We start from the raw sequence: 19,086 nt of genomic DNA, 5'->3' as shown, positions 1-19,086 counted from the left end.
ACACATTAGAATTGTTGAGCAGAAATAACTTAACATTCAAGAAGTTATATATATATATTTTTTTTCTTCTTTTTTTTTTTTTTTTTAATTTGCTTGGAAAGTTCATTTTTTTTTTCACATCACTTCCCTCCCAATAAAAATAAGATTCCTTATTATTAAAGGGACATATTTAGGGACAATGAAATAACACGTCAACAAATACGCACAAACTTTTGAATTATTCAAGTATGTATCAAATTGTGATGAAATTAAAATGAATCATTACCTGAAGACATATGGACCCATTTCAGAGTACTCTGGTTTTATATTTTGTGGGTCCTCTTTAAACTTTTCAGCATTCGTACAATTGAATAAGTAGATTTCTACATACATTGGAATAGGAGTTTCTTCCCACATTCCAAATGTTGTAGATGTGCTCGTCAGTGCCATTTCCTGCAACATTAATTATATTTGCATCAGTCACAGGTTCTGCAGAATACATACCAGTACATAAGAGTTTCTAATTGTGTAATATGCACTTTTAGAAAGCTGTGAATAATTTGTGCAGCTTCCATATAATATGTATTTAAGACAGTTTCTGAAGGCTGTAGAAACATGTTCAACCTCTGCAGCATTAATACTTCTTTATTGTCATCGCCATCTCTAAAGTTAAGGGACCATTACATAAAGGTACATTTATCTACAGACCTAGCTATCTACCGGACAACAGTTCTATTTTTGTTCCATCGTAACTGCAGAGTTGGATATGTCTCCAGATCCAAGAGTGACAATTGGTGCAACATCGCTGGCATTATCATTGCAAAGGCTGCTTTTACTGCAACTCATACTTAGTTTCGTAGTGATTAACAGCCATTATCTCCGATTTATTTCCACAGGCTTATTTTCTGGTGTGGTGAAATTAGGACTTTGTGGAGAACATAGTAGTAATGGTGATGTTTGAATCCAGTCAATCCACCTTCTTGGGAAGTAGTATTTAGTAACTAACAGCGCAAAATAGGCTGGTGCACTGCCATGCAGGCCCTTCAAAAAATATGATCCAATGACATTTTATAGCAACATTTACCCACAGCACAATACATGGCAGATTATGTTGCAACTTCTATGTGAAGCGTGGATTGTGGATTTTCCTTTGCCCAGAAAAAGATATTGCATTTATGCATGCTACAGTAAATCACAATCGTCTATAAAGGATCCATTACTCCGAGATAAAGCTACAGAAGCAATAAAGCACATGCTTCACTACATTTGTTCAATATTAGAATCACTAAGTTCATTGAAGAAAACTGATCAAAGTTCATCAGTAAATCCTTCATGTGACGCATTGTTTGAACATGGCACTTCCAAACTATGATGTTCACTTCCATGTCTATTTACGAAGTGAACTGTTTATTGGATTCGGCAACTCCAGCATATGACTTGTGAGTGGTAGACCATTTCGAGAATTATCTGATGCTGCCAGAACTAAACACTCATTTCTCCCAAGCCAATGCTGTTTGTTTTGTTTGAGGTTACTTCTGAAATCTCAGTTGGAACTGCATCAATTTTTTACATTGTCTGCCTAGTGTGCAAATGGAAATGCTAAAAGATAAGTTCTGGTGAAGGGATGGCGTCGTTATAAATGTAACAGGGATTTTGAGAGTAATTGTGAGAAGATTTGCAGTTGCATTCTTAAACTGCAAAATATTAGAGTTGCTACAGCAATGTATGTTTCTTGCATTAATAACAACTTAATATAATGTATAAGAAATAATATCCTATTCACTCACTAGTCCTCAGCCATTATTTTAATAACATGAGATCCAATAAGTGGTGGAGTTCTTGACTGTAGACAAGATCACAAAAGCACTATCTTAAATATTTGTGCATGAAGCATGTTAGAAATAATTTTATATGGCCAATTTCACGCCAAACTAGAAGATATTGAACAATTTCAAATATCTGTGAGAAACATCCATTTCATTAAGTATGAGGTCTCTCCCACCTCATTGAATATTACACGACTACTCTGAAGTAGCCAATATGTATTATTACTATTTAATACGAGAAAAATTCGCACCGGCACAGGGAATCGAACTCAGGACCTCTCAGCTCTGCATGCTGAGCGCTCTTTCCAACTGAGCTATGCCGGGACATAATACACAGCGCCGGCTGAACCCCTCTCGTAATTGAATGACATCAGTGTAATTTCTGTTCCACCAAATTTTTTATCCTTTCAGGTTTTCTATTAATGTAGGTCGAATTTATATATTTTGCACATCAAAAATAGAATAAAAAGATTAGCATTGTCTTTCTGTTTAGTAACACAAAATTACAAGTCATGAGTAAGTTACTCTCAAAACTTTTTCCATGCAATTCCGCATCATTTATTTAAGCAAACAACTCTTACAATATGAGAGGGGTTCGGCCGGTGCTGTGTATCGTGTCCCGGCATAGCTCAGTTGGAAAGAGCGCTCAGCACACAGCTGAGAGGTCCTGGGTTAGATTCCCGGTGCCGGTACGAATTTTTCTCGTATTAAATAGTAATAATCTGTGAGAAAGTATAAAATACAAAGAATTTTCGAAAAATAATAAGAAACGGAACAGTTGCTTAAATTATTATAAAGTTGACAGCAATTTCTGTTGACTAGTAATTTCACCTTTCTTCATGAACTGTCTGGTACTTTGAGTCTAATAATAACAATGACTACCACTACAATCAAAATACTTATCTTAATTAAAAACAAACTGTCTAATATTTATCAAATCATATGTGTTCTTAAACTTACTCCTTCATAGATGGCAGTGAAGATTAATGACCAAAGACCTCCAACAACAAATCCTATGAGAATCAACAGCACTGCAATTCCGAACACCAAACCTTTCTTAGCATTCACTGACAACGACATGGTAACTGTAATGCTTTGGTCTATTCAGCTCAGGAGCAGCCCTGCAAACATATGGATACACACAGTTTAAGTATAAATGTATTATGAACACGAAATTTTCAAGTAATTAGTAGGTAAGTGTGACTGATGAAAAATGGGTTACAGTACAATACAGAAGGAATAAACTTACACAAACTGAGAAAAAATTAACATTCAGATTACTAACAGGACATACCCATTTCGTTTACCAATAACAATTATACAAAATAAAAATTCTGAATTCATATTCGCTGTAAGCAAATGGTTTAAATTCACACGCCCATGTCACTTAAAACGAACCTCAGCCTACATTTTAAATGAAAATAGGCTATAAGTTTTCGGGTGTCTCAGATTTTTCATATTTCTTCAGTTATGCCTGCTTTTAAACGAGATAAATGTTAAAATTCCTTTACGTCAATATTAGGCTATGTAACTTTGTTACATTACCTAAGGCTAGTTTTCAAGCCATTGAAGTTTGTTTCTAAAGGCTACTTATTAAGGGGCTTAAAACTTTAAGTGATTCGTTAATTTTATCTCTCCAAAATCATTTTGCTTACAATTTAATGAACTGAAATCAATTCTGAAGTTTACATTTTTTTTTTATTTCGTGGACTCTTTCACTATCCAGTTCCAGATATAACGCAACATATTGATTTTATTGAACCAGCCATATTACCAGTATCCCTCTGTTTCTTGCTTTTTTTTTTTTTTTTTTTTTTTTTTTTTTTTTTACAGTTCTCTGTAGTCTCAATATACGAGGGCGTGCTGAAAAGTAATGCCTCCTATTTTTTCTTGTTGCTATGAATATAGTTAAAAATATTACTGATAGTACAATGTATTCACTGAACTTTCTGCTTTCAGTGACAATTTTCGTATCTCTGCCAGTAAAGAGCTCTGAGTTACAGCCTGAAATATATATATATTTTTTTAATCCAATGCCACCAGGTTGTCTTTCGACATTTCTGGTCCTCTCTCCTGGCCGTGGCTTAGTTGTAACCCACTTCTGAGGTTGGGGCACCTGGAAGGCGGAGTTACATTACCCCGATGATGTGATAGGATGATTATGATAATGTGGTGCCAGGAGAGGTCTTAAATCTAAACTTAACCTAAATTCCAGACCATGGGCGAACACAGGAATAATCCCCTTTAAGGAAAAATTCCTGTGCTCTAATTCCTGTGCTCTAACCGGGAATTGAACCCGGGACCTCATGAACTATAGCCAGAAGCTCTGACCACTAGACTTGTTGCTATGAATATAGTTAAAAATATTACTGATAGTACAATGTATTCAGTGAACTTTCTGCTTTCAGTGACGCAATTTTCGTATGGAAGTGCATATCAGCAGTATGTCAATGCATCTGAAGCAGTGTGCTGTGATCTAGTTTTTAACAGCAGAAAATGTGCCACAGATACACATTCATTGGAGATTGAAGGCTGTTTATTGTGATCAATGTGTCGACATCAGTACTGTGCAATGTTGGGTCTGCTCGTGCTTGTAATGAACCTGGTGCAACTCTCAACTTGTGTGACAAAGGACATGTACTGCAACTGATGAGGCTTATCGAAATCGTGTCAATGAACTCATTACAGCAAATCATCGGATAACACAGGAACACCTGTCAATCCAGTGTGGAATATCAAGGGAGCAGGTACAGGCTATAATTGCAGAACTGGGATTACAGAAAATTTGTGCATGATAGGTGCCTTGAATGCTCCTTCCTAAAATGAAACAGAAGAGATTGGACATTTGACAACAATAGCTTCTGCACTATGAACAGGAAGGCGAATTGTTAAAGAACATTTTCACAGGTGACGAAAGCTAGGTACACCACTTCAATCCAGAAAAACAAGAGGTAATCAATGCAGTTCCGTCACAAAGGATCACTTGCAATCAAAAAGTTCAAGGCTGTGCCATTAGCAGGCAAACTCATGCTTACAGTCTTTTGGGATATTAAAGGTGTGGTGCATATGGAATTCATGCCTAAAAGGTACTACCATTCATTCTGCAATGGTATTGTAAAAAAAAAAAAAAACAAAGCACGAATTCAAAAAGGTTCGTCCAGATATAGAGCAGCCCCTCCTACAGCATAACTCGTCCGCACACCAGTGCAATGACAACAAAACACATTCAGCATCTTGGTTTCGCTGTTGTTGATCATCCTCCATATAGTCCCGACCTGGTACCATCAGATTTTCATCTGTTCCCAAAACGTGAAGAACAATTGAGAGAACATCTCTCTAATTCTGATGATGCTGTGCAGACAGAAGTGAGGCTGTGGTTCATTAAGAGCACGAGCAGACCAACTTCAGTACTGATAACACATTGATCACGATAAACAATCTTCAATCTCCAATGAATATTTTCAGGGGCACATTTTCTGCTGTTAGAAACTCGATCACAGCACACTGCTTCAGACACACATAGTGCTGGTACATGCCATCATGTTGCAGACTGTACTCAAGCTCTCTACTGGCAGAGATAGGCCTACAAAACTTGCATCACTGAAAGCAGAAAGTTCACTGAATATAATGTATTATCACTAATATTTTTAATTATATTTACATCGACAAAAAAAGAAAAAAAAAAAAAAAAGAAAGGGGATTACTTTTTATCATACCCTCGTAAATTATTATGCACAGAATTTTCAGCCTCAATTAAGATCATGACCAATGGAAACCTCGTGGAATAGAGCACTATATACCGGTAAATGAAAAATAGGTAACTTGTAATTTCGCCAGCAGCACTCTCAATCAGGGATAGAGCTTTGTATGTGCTCTTAATAATATGGAACCTTCGTCTTATTTTGAAACAGTCATGCTGAAAACTTTATCGCACTTATAAATTCATGATCCCTGATCAGAATTACGTACCGTACTTCACAAATAGATATGCCTTTTAAATTTATCAGTAGATCATTACTAAAGCCCATAGTATTCTACGTTTTTATACTTGCGAACTATCAAAAGGATGAAAAAAAATTCGCAGACGAAGGACAGAAGTAAAAACTTTTCAAATACTTCTACTGCATTTAATTTATCAATACTCGTAAGATTAATGAGTACTTGCAATCCATAATCACTCAATTCTCTGTTTCCCTTACTGTTGATATGAAGAGGGAACCTTACAAAATACGAACAGAACTGTTCAAGAATACAAACTTAGATTGATGGAAAAGTTCAGACAAAATATTAATAGAATACCGGTAGACTACTAGAAAAAAAAGAAAAAGAAGAAGATTTAAGGCACTTTGTAAAACAGGAGTAATATTTGAAATCTCGTGCCAAATTATAAGCCAGGTTTTATTTAGAAAACTATTATATTTCATTTATTGTTATAGCTTAGAGGTTATTAGAAACTCCATTACACAAGGCTACTGGTATGTAGAGGCCCTTATGCAATACATACGAAATTTAAAACACGACGGCCAGATTCTAAATGAAAATCTAAGAAAGTTGTCTCGAAAGTATTCTTGAGAAATTGAAATAGGCTACGTCTATCTAGGTAACATCAGTGATTCATAAAAGGAGGAAAAATTAGTGTCAAAATTTTAGGAGAACCACAGTAGGGACTCCCCACAGTAGTAGTACATTCAGCAGCGTTTAAGGTACAATTATTCCATCTCTTTGGAAGAATATTAATAGTTAGGCCTACATCCCACAAGACAAGAATTAAGCATACTTTTCATTACTTCTGGTAATACAAACCTGACCGCTGTCACCTCCAAATGTTTAAAGTATCGATGTGTTTATACGAGAGGTAGTTCATTTTATATTACATAACATTACAAATATTGATACTTTTTCCGTAGTATTATATTATAATTTTCGAAACTAGTGACATTTCATAGGTTAGGAATCAACACAGATGGTTACGCTCATTATTTAGATAAATCCAAGTGACAACCGACCATCAACAACTGTAAACACACATTACAACAAAATAACTCCACTTTTTCTGATAAACATTTGACAATTACAAGAGTAATACAAATATATATTTAATCTATTACGCTCTCTGCGGTTTCAGAACGCCGCATCACGATTCGTGATTCACAAATTACGAATCTTGTGACTGAAGTCAACGTTGGCGATCCTGGAGGTGATCTGTGCGAGACGTGGGTAATCGAGCATAACATGTTGGTACTACCGAATATTTTAGCGGAAAAGTTCAGAGGTTTATCGTGAAACAAAATTATAATTTAACTTTTTCAAAACAATTTTCTGGATTCATATAAACATTATTTTCATGTTTATTTCCTTATAAATAACTACTTTTAGTTTTACTATAATCTCCACATGTATTTGTAATAATGGTAAACTTACTATAAACTATTATAGTCATTAATAAATACAAGTAAACTACTGTACTGAATAATTTCAAAAGAAAAATTGTTCCGGGACCGGGTATCGATCCCGGGATCCTTCGCTTAGCGTACGAATGCTCTACCGACCGAGTTACCCCAGAAACTCTACACAACACTCACAATTCTTCCCTTTATATCCAAACAACTCAAATGGGCTGACATGTGACCAGAAACCCAATTTTGAGTGAACACAATTCTGTGCGACTTAAATTGTGGCTTTCTATTAACGTAACTACAGTAATTAATATATTATGCAAATCTGGCTTTCAGGAAGAAGCTTCCTGTGAAGCAGGCTTGAATAATTTCAAGGGAAAAATAGTTCCGGGGCCGGTATCGATCCCGGGACTCTTCGCTTAGCGCACGAACAATTTTTCCCTTGAAAATATTCAAGCCTGCTTCACAGGGAGCTTATACCTGAATGCCAGATTTGCATAACTTTTGTATTACCTACTAAACAGTAAACACAAACGAAATATGCATTGCACGGCAGATAGGCCTAAAAAAACAAAGTGAAAATATTAACTCTGTATCAACCGCGTGGAATAAACGTTAGCGCGTCTGACCATAAAACGAGCAAGCCCTGGGTTAAAATCCTGGTTGGAACAAGTTACCTGGTTGAAGTATTTTCCGGAGTTTTTCGGCTACTCATTCACAGAATAGAAGTGGTAAGCACAATAAGTCTCAGGATGCAGTGCAAGCCTTCGGCTCCCTCCTCCGTATTACAGAGAAAAAACTCTGTATACTGTAACATTGTTTGGGGCAATATATTACCAGGAACAAAACAATGAAACTTCCATGCTAAGTCACGAGAAAATTAAACGTTTTCTGGAAAAATATGGTTCTTTAACAGTCCATTTAAAATAACCAACTTTAATTAAATTATTTCAATTGATCCAGGGTGTATTTTTATGCGCGTATTGGATTGAGATGCAATAATTACACCGCGTGTACGTGTTGTCATACCTGTTAATTTTATTCAGTGCATTACATTTTAATTTTTCTAATGTAATTTCGGTTGGAACCTTATGTAGAAGAACTAATAGGCTAGTGTATTGGTATCTGCTTTACACTTATGTACGATATTCATGAATGCCATATTGTATAAGGAAATAAAAATTTGGAGCTTCCTTATTGTGCAAGTTTCTCTTACAACACACTGCGCATGTACAGTAAATAAGAGCCCATATGATACTTGTGGACAATCGTGCGAAATTGTTGCCTACATACAGGTGGACTTTCATCAAGACTCGCTCCAAATCTTAATTCCGTATCTGTACACCAACCATTACTGTAACTACGCTTCTAGGAGGTGCTAAGCAAGAGGGCTATAATAGGAGCCCTCTTGGTACCAAGGTATCTACTAGAGTCTGTCACAATCTCCAGTAAAGAAGAATAAATGGCTGATGACCTAGTTGCTAGGTTCGAAATGGGGTAGATGGTACCTATTATGGGCACGATACTAGTAAGGAAAATAAAATTCTTAGATCATATTATTGCGAAGGAGGATAGTACCATTGAGAAGAAGTGTTTGTATTTTCTTCAGGACACGAATTTGACATCCAATTGGCTAGAAGATATATAGAACAAGATTAGAAGTTGAGGTCCGAAATGGTTATGGATGAAATTGGGATAATGCATTTAAATGTATAGGCCTAATTTCAGGAAAAAAAATTGTTCCGATGCTGGGTACCGAACCCAGGACCGAAACAATTTTTCCCTTGAAATGATTCAAGTCAGCTTCATAGGAAGCTACACCTGAAATCCAGATTTGCACAATTTAAATGTAATTTGTAAAATCGTAAAAGAAAGGTGTAACGAAATTACGAGACAAGAGTTTTATCAAAATCTGAAGGAATTAAGAACATTACAATTTTAAGAACATAAAAAGGCAATGGAAATAAGAAGAATATGTAAGAATAAAAAATACGGAAATGAGAATGGGCTTAGCTTGGTGGAAGTTAAATATATGAAAATTGAAAACAGGAGGGGTACCTTAGAGAAGAACATCTGCTTCCTTTGCAGCATGGGAGAAGACGCGTTCCCTACAATATTAGAACGTCAAGAAACAGACAATAAGCACAAAAAATTGAGTACCTATTAATAGATATGTAGCCTGTAAGAAAATTTGTAGTACAGTTAATATAAGAGAATTAAAAAATGAGACAAATTTTTAATTATAGTGAAGAAAAAGTTAAAACTAATGATGTATTAATTTGATCTTTTACTGTGAGTTTATTTCCTGGTTAGATAATAGATGGTGTGGTAAATGGGTGTGTTTTAGGAGAGTGGTTGTGTTTATATAGTGAAATTAATGAGTTATGTTCCGAAAAAAGTATATTGGGTTAGTTTTTAGGGTAACTTAAGACTTAGGTAAATAAAATTGTAAAGCAAGGCAAATCTGGGGTAATATAGTATTGTAACAAGTCTGTCTTACAGAATATGATGGATGGATAAATATCGTATCATATATCACATCATATCAAAATGGCTGATAATGAGACCTTTTGTATTACACTAATGTCGAATAGGTATAATTAGGAAACAAAAATGCCTTAGCTGGTAATTCTATTACCAATGCAATCACCAACATCATACCCTTATGGAGCTAGGAGTGTATCCGGTGCTTCAATACAGGATTTTGTCGAGTAAGATATGGTAACCTTGACAGAAGAGACCCTAGTACTCCATGTTGGAGATATGGCGAGCGGTTGACAGCCCTTTCCTGGGAAACAACTGTTTAGAATCCCTGTATCTTTATACAGTAGTTTGATGGATTAAGTATCGACGACCATACGAGGATAACGTTTTACTTATCGAGTCATGGGATAATATATATTATCACCTTCTCATAGAAGAAAGATCTTAAATCTGCACGTATCGGAAGATGCAGCTGATAGGGGGCTGAAAAGATACCGAGGAAAATTCACGAAACTGTTATTGCTGGAAACAGGTTGCGTAACTAAACTGTTAGTTACTCTTAAATTTTCTGATACTATGTAGGTGACAAAAACATTATGGAATTAGATTCTATTCATGAATTTAGTATGATCTGACTGTACACCTCTGTTGCATCACGCGCAAAGCTGACAGAGCAGGAACTGTTTTGCAGACTTCATTAAAATGCAACGCAAATTGGGCGAGTGTTCGCTTGATTAGCAGGAAGCTTGCAACTCAAAACCACAATGGCGTACTTTATATTTTTTTCAGATAGTTTTGTGAAAGGAAAGTCTGGTCTCCTTTGACCTATTTAAACAATGCGTTCCCCATTTACAGATAAACACGCAACCCAGACAAATATGGATGACTAAGAAGTGATATTTCGTATCTGAAAATGGTCGTTCAGTTTAACTACATTATTTTCACAAAATTGAGCAGTTCACTCAATTTACCTTGGAATAGACCACCTTGCAAAGCATGAACATAATATACAGTACAGTAGAACCCAGTGGCGGCTCGTGAACTTGTGGATTGGGGGAGCTGCAGTAGATTTTGGTATATACAAATTTCACTTCTTGATATCATTACTAATAAGTAAAGGACAAAAATAAATGCACTACATATCGAAAAATCAAAACTTCTTGACTTAGTTGTGAGATGTCTGTAGCATCATTTGCCATAACCTCTAAAGAAAACTGATACCATCGATTTCAGTCAATTTCAAATCGGCAGACACTCAACATGCAATCTACCAGTTCATCCTGAATTGTTTTAGAATTACCTTTAAACAGTGGCAGGTTCCAAATGATTTGTAAGAGTCTCGTTTAGATTACTCATGAAATACACCAGAGTTCTTCGAATCGTTTTTTCATCATGTCCCCTAAGGGGAAGTTCATATTGGCCACAAAATTTGTTACAATCAATATTTTTTAAAATAATTTCACGATTTTTTCTCATTTCTTGATTATGTTTGAGAATGTTTGTTCTGTTCATTTCACTTAGTTGCGCAGCAATATCAGTTTTTCCTAACATAGGCAATGAAAATATTTTTCAGGTGAGACTGCCAAGTTTCGTGCTTTTTAATTTTTAGGGGGAAATGTCCTAAATCTGTCACACCACTCCTAGACTATGCAGTATCATCACCGAAGAGGAGGCAAGGAAAACAAAATACAGAATTTTTTTTTCACATCCACGTAACCACAAATGCTTAGCGTAAGTTTCATTGTTATACTTCCTTACATATATGCACTATTTCGGCTGGATGAAGCTTGAGTAAGATTTAAGTCGGGTAACGGACGACCCTGTAATTTCACTTCATTACATCAATCTTCTCCGCGAGGGAAAGTTGAGAAAAATAAAATTAATATTCTGTAACTCACACACTCTCATGCTTGCACATTTGCACTGGTTAAGTTACGGTACTAAGACGTCACACCAAAGCAACACTCAGATATACTGATGGTCAACAATGTTCTAAAACTGGAAAAGTCTCTTTCGTATTTTACGTGCTATATCAAAAGGATTCTACTCGTGCAATAATTTTGAGTTAAGGCAAATCCTAAGGTTCTACTGGAGACTGGATATATACGTAACAATAAAGCAAAAAAGAATTTTAATTTCGTTATATTAACTCGATAAGATTATACAACAAGTATGTGAAGAGAAAATATGTTGTCATTAAGTTTCAAGGGAATAGAGAATCCATTTGACGTAGCATTACAATAGCGACGTGGGAGTGGAGGAAAGATCTTCCCTTACGGCCTGGCTCTGCAAGCCACTGCAGAGAAATATGGGTTTTAATAGCGGCAGTTTCCCCTCTGCTTCCCTTCATCTCTCTACCCCCTGACCAAGCAAGACACTCTCTATGAGCTGCCCACCCTGCAGATACCAGGACGACTTTGAATGCAGTGTCAATTCCAATACAGTCGACGCGCAAAAAGATTATGCATAAGATAATAGTGCACATTCCCGGCCAGATGAAATATAAAGCAATTTACCAATAAAAGCTGTAAAAATTCTTCTACAAATTAAAACAAATATTATTATTATTATTTTCCTGTCAAAGCAGGGAGTGCTGCAGCTCCGCAGCTCTTATGGACGAGCCGCCCCTGGTAGAACCTCTACTATACGTAGTAATAAAGGAGGTGGGCTGAACGGTTAATCGAAAAAATTTAATAATCCATACCACAAAAGATTTTAGTAAATTTAGTAAATAATATTTACACTTTCGTAATTTCTTCCGTGGTTTATTTAACACGCTAGGTAGTGGGACAGAAGTTCACTAATTTAAGTATGGATGTCAACAAGGGTTTTAAAGGGCCAAGAAAATTCCTCCTAATGGCTGCCTGTGGAAATACATGAATAGTGGAGGTCTCGTGTTATAGATTTACATACTTTATACACTACAATCTCGTATTCTGATGCGAGATGAGCCACAGTTTCTCTTTCCCCAAACCACTATTATTTACACTTTTTTCTATATTTAGCATAAGATTTCTTTTGACATCCGTAGAAAACATTTAATGTAGAAGTTACATAGTACGACAATTCGAACAGTACACCATACTGTTTAAGAAACAAGGTTTGTAATAGCACTAGAAAAAATAACGTGCTAATAAAATCTTCATATATTTATAAAGGAAAAAAGCGAGAGAAAGACAGACTGATAATCCACCAATTGGTTAATAGAGTAATGGATAATCGGGGGTTCTACTATAAATAAATATGTATTTGGTCTATTTTGAGAAATTAAGTCTTAAAACAATTTTTTTTTGTTCACCTGAAAATTTACGGATGCGAGGTATCACTTAGCCATCGATATGAACTTGCATATGTTCATATTCTCATTTGCTCCCCGCCCCCTATTTTTTTAGTCTAAGATCTCAAACCAAGATAAAGAAAATTTAACCATTTTTTCCTCATCGCCTACACTTATGATAAGGTATCTTCGATTTAAGTGATTTGTTATGTAAAATATTTTTTTACATTACCAAAGTAAAAGAACCCTGAAATAAAAATTACCAGTACCTACTCATTTTCTCTAGAGAGAAACTTTTTTCAAAGTCTCTTGTTCCTGAGTTCGCAGAAGTATTGCAGCAAATGGTAAAAGTGCCTAATTACATCAAAGATAGAATAAGAAACGAAGCTGCGTTGGAAAGAGTGGATGAAGATAGAATAATGCTGAAAATGATCAGGAAGAGACGAAGTAATTGGGTCACTGGCTGAGAAGAAAGTTCTTACTGAAGAATGCACTGGAAGGAATAGTGAATGGGAGAAGAGTTCGGGGCAGAAGAAGATATCAGATGACAAACTACATTAAGATACAGGGTATCCCACAAAGGGATGTCCATAGCTTACCTACGTGTTCCTGGGATTATTTTGAGTGAAAAAGTTATAATGAAATGGGTCCGAGTTACGAGAGTATCTACAGAAAAAACAATTTTAAATTAATACTTTTACTCGTGATTTACTTACAACAGTATGTAGCCTCGTCATAAGGGTGTAGTTGAGTTAATTCTGAACAGAATGCGCGCACATCGCTCAGCTACACGACTTTGATTTATACTTGTTTATACCCATTTCGCATCCAAAGTGACCAGGCTCTGCAATCAAATGCTTACATCGCACGAGAAAACTTCTGCACTTTACTCCTTTGAAACCGCGAGTTGTGTTCGAAGATTTTATTCACAGATGAAGAAATTTCAACAGAGATGGCATCACAAACACAAGAAACGCACATGTGGGGCTGACCGGTTGAGACTCTACATGCATCCGAGGAAACATTTCCAATCCAGATTCTCATTGAACATTTTATGTGGTATGATTGGAAACTAATTTGTCGGACCTGTTGAGTTTTCAAACACCTTGACAACTCAACATTATCTGCATCTCCTGCAGGCACAGTCACCATTACTCTTGGAGACGTTTCTCTTATCAGACACGACATGTGGCTGCAGGAAGATGGTGCACCTCCACACTTTGACAGGAGTGTGACTGCATTTTTAACTCAACAGTTTCCACATCGTTGGATTGGCCAAGAAGGTCCAGTGGCTTGGCCATCAAGATGAGCAGATCTGTCTCCATTAGATTGCTTTCTTTGGAGATACATGAAATTAGTTTATGCTTCTCGGTCGAACACAAGGGTCGAAATTCTCGGGCAAATAATAAACTGCGGTGAGGGCTTGAGAAATGACAACGGTGTTTTAATGGGAGCGATAAACTCTTAGGGTGCTATTCATAGACATTTCGCTAGCCCGGGCTACGAGCGCGCTAAACAGGATTCATATCATATAGCTGACACTGGTTTATGAATACGAAAAACGTTAGTTCGCTGATCATCCACCGAAAGCCCGCGCTAAGAATGTCTATGAATACGGCCCTTACAGACAGATCAAAGATGCCTCGGCAACCATGGTGGTCATTTCGAACCCCAAATGTGAAATCAGAATGTGTATTCCTTAAAACAAAATTGTAAGTCGATCACAAGTAATAAAATTAATTTAGAATTGTGTTTTCTGTAGATACCGTTGCAATTCGGACCATGTTGATTAGAACCTATTCTCTCAAAATAATCCCAGGAACACGTAGGTAAGCTATGCACATCCCGCTGCGGGACATCCTGTATGGGGATCATATGCCGAGACTAAGAGGAAGGAAGAAAATAGGAAAGACTGGATAATTCTGGGTTTGCAGTAGAGACCTGTCCTTTGACAGAACATAATGAATGAACGAATGAATGAATGAATATTCAGATCTGTATTCTGCAATTGATTTTAATCAGTCACCTGCTTCTGTACACAGAAGTGAAGTGCTTATCACGTGGTCGCGTATTTTCAAGATGGTATGAGTTTAAAGAACTTTTCCTGTATCTGAAGAATCTGAATAGGTAATGCCAATTTCCTCGTGATAGTCCGTGCAATAAATTTGCTTTTCTTGCCGATACAGTGAAAATATTGAAGCCATTTAAACTAGTATGGATAAATGAAAATATCGTATATCAAATGACAAAATTCGCTTCAGAGGAGAAACTTTCATTTCTGGGAGGTAGATTTAAAAAAAATATTGAGCTTGTATAGCATTGTAGGATGGAAAAATCTCAATTTCAAACGCAGTCTTTTTCAAGCAGAAAGATTGAAAATTATTTTCGATTCACTTGAGTATTCAATTGAGTGAGGGACTCATTTGCTCCATCTGTTCATCAGTCAGCAGAGTTCACCGACCAGGTGGAAAATAAATTTGTTTATGTAAGGAATGAACGCGATTGGAAGCTGCAGTACTCATTCTGAATTATTTTCCAACTAGTTACATAAAGGCTATAGAAGTTCCTATTCTTTTACATAAATACTCTTTTCTGCAATGAAGACAAGTTTAAGAAAGTAGCGACATATTCTAATTCTGGTAAGCATACACTCTTACAAACCATTCGGTCCCAACGAAGATAATGAAAACTCACGGAGTTCAAAATTCTAGTTTATTTTAGTTTTAAACCGAGAATTAACACAAAACATTACAAGTATTGCTTTTTTACATTATTTTATCCTAATTATTATGAAAATATACTGTATTAATGTATTATTTCACTAATTAAATATCATTTCTATTAAAAGCCTACATATCGCACAGAAAAGTTATTTGTAAATAATGTTTACCTCTGTTTTATACGAGTATACCTCGGGATTTTAATTATTAAACTTACTTTTCCTCGTGTTAAAGGCTGAAACGCTGCATTACCTCTTCACAAAAATTACTAGTTCCATCATATTTCGTAAAACATTGGCTACGAACCTCCTGTTTTATAGCACACAAAGAAGGGAAGGGTTCTAGTGCTACTCAGTTACTTTCCCAACAATAAATCTTATAAGTAATTTCTTAAGAATCATTTTGTCGGGCGTGACATTGAGTTACGTCAACTTTATGGAAGAAGGTCGAACTTGTTTTGTAGTTTGCCTCAAATTACGTATTCTATTTTCAAGTTTCGGGAAATTATTATTTTAATACGAGGTAATAAGTACAGTAGTGGCAAAAAAACCGGACCGACCCTTGTGGCTGATTTCAGAGCCTTGTTCACTCCAGAGCACGACAGACTGGTAACTAAGACTTTCGTGGTTCGAATCCTGCCTGGGAAGGAAACTTTTTTTTGTTCCTTACTCAAATTTATTCCAACAATTTTAGATTGCAGCGATATTTTACTACTTAATTAACTTATTATTCCCAGAACATGAATTTTACCAGCAATAGAAAAGTATTGGGAATAAATTTGAATAAGGAACAAAAACAGTTTCCTTCCCAGGCAGGATTCGAACCACGATAGTCTTAGTTATCAGTCTATCGTGCTCTGGAGTGAACAAGGCTCTGAAATCAGCTACAAGGGTCGGTCCGGTTTTTTTTTTGCCACTACTGTACATAGTGTTGGACATTGTGCTACTGTAACATATTCTGTGACACAGTACACGAGGGTAGGCCACCAAAGGGATACAGAGAGGTAGAACAAACTGAGAAGGATTCAATCCGGCATCGGAATTTGAATCCGACGTGACAGTGGATAAAGCGTCAGCACATAGAGCTGAAAACACGAGTTCGAATCCCCATGCATGCCGGAGAGGATTTTTTCTCCGTTCTTCCCATTCTTCACCATATGGTAATGCAGAATTCCCGCATGGAAATATCGTATATACTTCGGTACATCATAGTAATATAAAGTTGTAGTTACGGGTACATGGATTGTAACGACTGACAGAAGTGACAAAGTGTTTTATGTACAAATGTCCCTAAATATTTCATACATCAGTCTCTGTATTGGCTCGATATAGTAACCAGACAACCACATAGGCTATAGAAACGGTGTAATAATGACATAATTCAATCTCAAACTGCGTCGGATCCAACGTCACGTTACAACTGCCTCGACAGGTCGTGTAATAACACTTGCTTTTGCGAGGACGTATGTACTACGGTTATCTGAGCCCTTGATCAATCGTGGCAGATAAAAGCTTAACAACACAACCCCGAATACTTCATATTTATATCGTTATCTGAACTACCTTCCAATATCACGAATAACTACGCCATCGTTAATTGACAGTTCATTAAAGTTGTATCCCACACTTTCCTCGTGTTTTTCCACGGTTTAATGCTGCAATGAATTGTGCATATCTGTCAGTTGGTGGATTAGCCAGAATACTGATCAGTATTAAAGCCAGAACTTTGAAAATGTCGTCTGGATTTTCATGTTAGGTCAAACATCACATGCCATCATATCACAAATATTTTTCTTTGTCAAGTTTTACAGTTTCCCTCGTATTTTTGCTTTATTACTTACTGTCATCTATTTGTTTCTCCTCTCTCCGTTCCCCATAAATTCCCTGCCTGAACGAACCAATTTCAGAAAAAGAAAAAAGCAATCTCAAAATTCTTTCCTTTAATTTCGATCCTAATAAACTAAGGGTTTTGTATGTAATTCATCTGTTGCCTTTCTTTTCAACGATGTACAGTACGAATTTTCGTTTATTTAAATATCATGTTAGATATGATAAATGTTTTCATGGTCATGATACAGTGTTTTATCAACGTTTAAAAGTTGATATTTCTCATGGTACGTTTCACTGTAAACTTCCATGGCTTGTTCTCCGTCACATTTGATAGTTTCAAGGTCCACGTTTATAAAATATTAACATGTTAAAATACACACACTTGGGTAAAACTCTAGAAGAACACATTTTGTTTGTAAAATATTAGAACGTCAAAATACACGATTACATCTCTAAAAGAGCATTTGTTTAAAATAAATTCCCTAAAATTCTTTGGGCCTATACTGAAGCCACGTTAATTCCCAAACCTCTGTACAGGAAAAATGCGCTACTATACACTACTATTAAGACTAAAAAAGGCACTCTTTGCCTACGAGATAGGCTACAGTAGAGTACACTGTACAGCGTTCCACACCGAACATGTTGAATTGTGAACGTGCCTCATTAAAAGAAGTGCGAAGAAATTAAACCTACGTTTCAAGAGTGAAATGCAACGAAATAAACTGCAGCGAGAAAAATTTATATCTCATGTTTACGCATCAGCACAATAAGCGATATGTGGTGTGATAGAAAACTTTTTTTATAGTAGACAACTAGCATGTTATAATAACACATTGTGCGTGTGCATTGTTACCGTGAAGGCATATTCTGCATTTGTGTCCATGTGGATTCAGCAGCAAATGAATTTGTTTACTTTAGTTGGAGACCTACTTAGTCCGATGAAGTTCTGTTTCATTCAAACTGTAATCATAAGTTATGATGACACATTAAAGTTTTGTTGCCGTATTTATTGTAGTTTGTTTTTTAGAAACAAATGTCAATATCCCTGCCCCCCAACCAAATTCCGGCTGTGCAACTGCGGTAAGATTGTCATAACTAGGCATTTTTTTTTCAGATTTACATAATAACCTTGACTTTGAATTCATGATTCATTGTGTTATTATAGGCCTATATTTGTTTAGTTTACTCAGCTTCATTATTTCTTAATTTAAAGTAATTTTCCACTCGTTTTTTTCAAAAGAGAGCCTTGAACTTTGCATAATAAGAGGAAATCGGAACAAAGACTATATTGCGTTGTAAGACAGGACAGATGATTTCATGTTCGTGTTTTCATATGGATATACTGACAATCTCTCTACTAATTATTCTGTGCTTATGTACAATGTCCGTCGAAAAGTTCATATTATTCAATTAAGCCTATCCATTTTCGGAAAAGGCCCTACAAAGAATAACACGACCACTATGTGGTATCAGTACGATGCCAGATCTCATAAGGAAAACAGAATATTACACCGACAACTAAAGCCTCCGTGCTCTATTTGAGATTCGAACGCATGACCATTCCGTTTACTCTGC

General features: G+C 36.1%; 1 protein-coding gene across 3 annotated transcripts in view; it reads right to left on the bottom strand.

Moving 5' to 3' along the window:
• Positions 1-19,086, bottom strand: part of LOC138706413 (protein croquemort-like) — a 64,540-nt gene that overhangs the window by 21,012 nt on the left and 24,442 nt on the right. For 2 of the 3 annotated variants that reach the window (XM_069835690.1, XM_069835692.1), the window contains exons 2-3: positions 2,766-2,926; positions 266-432 (exon numbers count right to left, since the gene is read on the bottom strand). In XM_069835690.1, coding sequence (XP_069691791.1) covers positions 266-432; positions 2,766-2,885 — 287 coding nt within the window. In that variant the 5' untranslated portion in view covers positions 2,886-2,926. Of the gene's footprint in view, positions 1-265; positions 433-2,765; positions 2,927-6,608; positions 6,948-19,086 lie in introns of those variants that run through there. The other variant, XM_069835691.1, reaches the window with a different exon arrangement.

The sequence above is a fragment of the Periplaneta americana genome, chromosome 9, assembly GCF_040183065.1.
Source record: "Periplaneta americana isolate PAMFEO1 chromosome 9, P.americana_PAMFEO1_priV1, whole genome shotgun sequence".
NCBI lineage: Eukaryota > Metazoa > Arthropoda > Insecta > Blattodea > Blattidae > Periplaneta > Periplaneta americana.
Note: the sequence above shows the minus strand (reverse complement) of the source record. Positions and strands in the feature narration are given on the sequence as shown.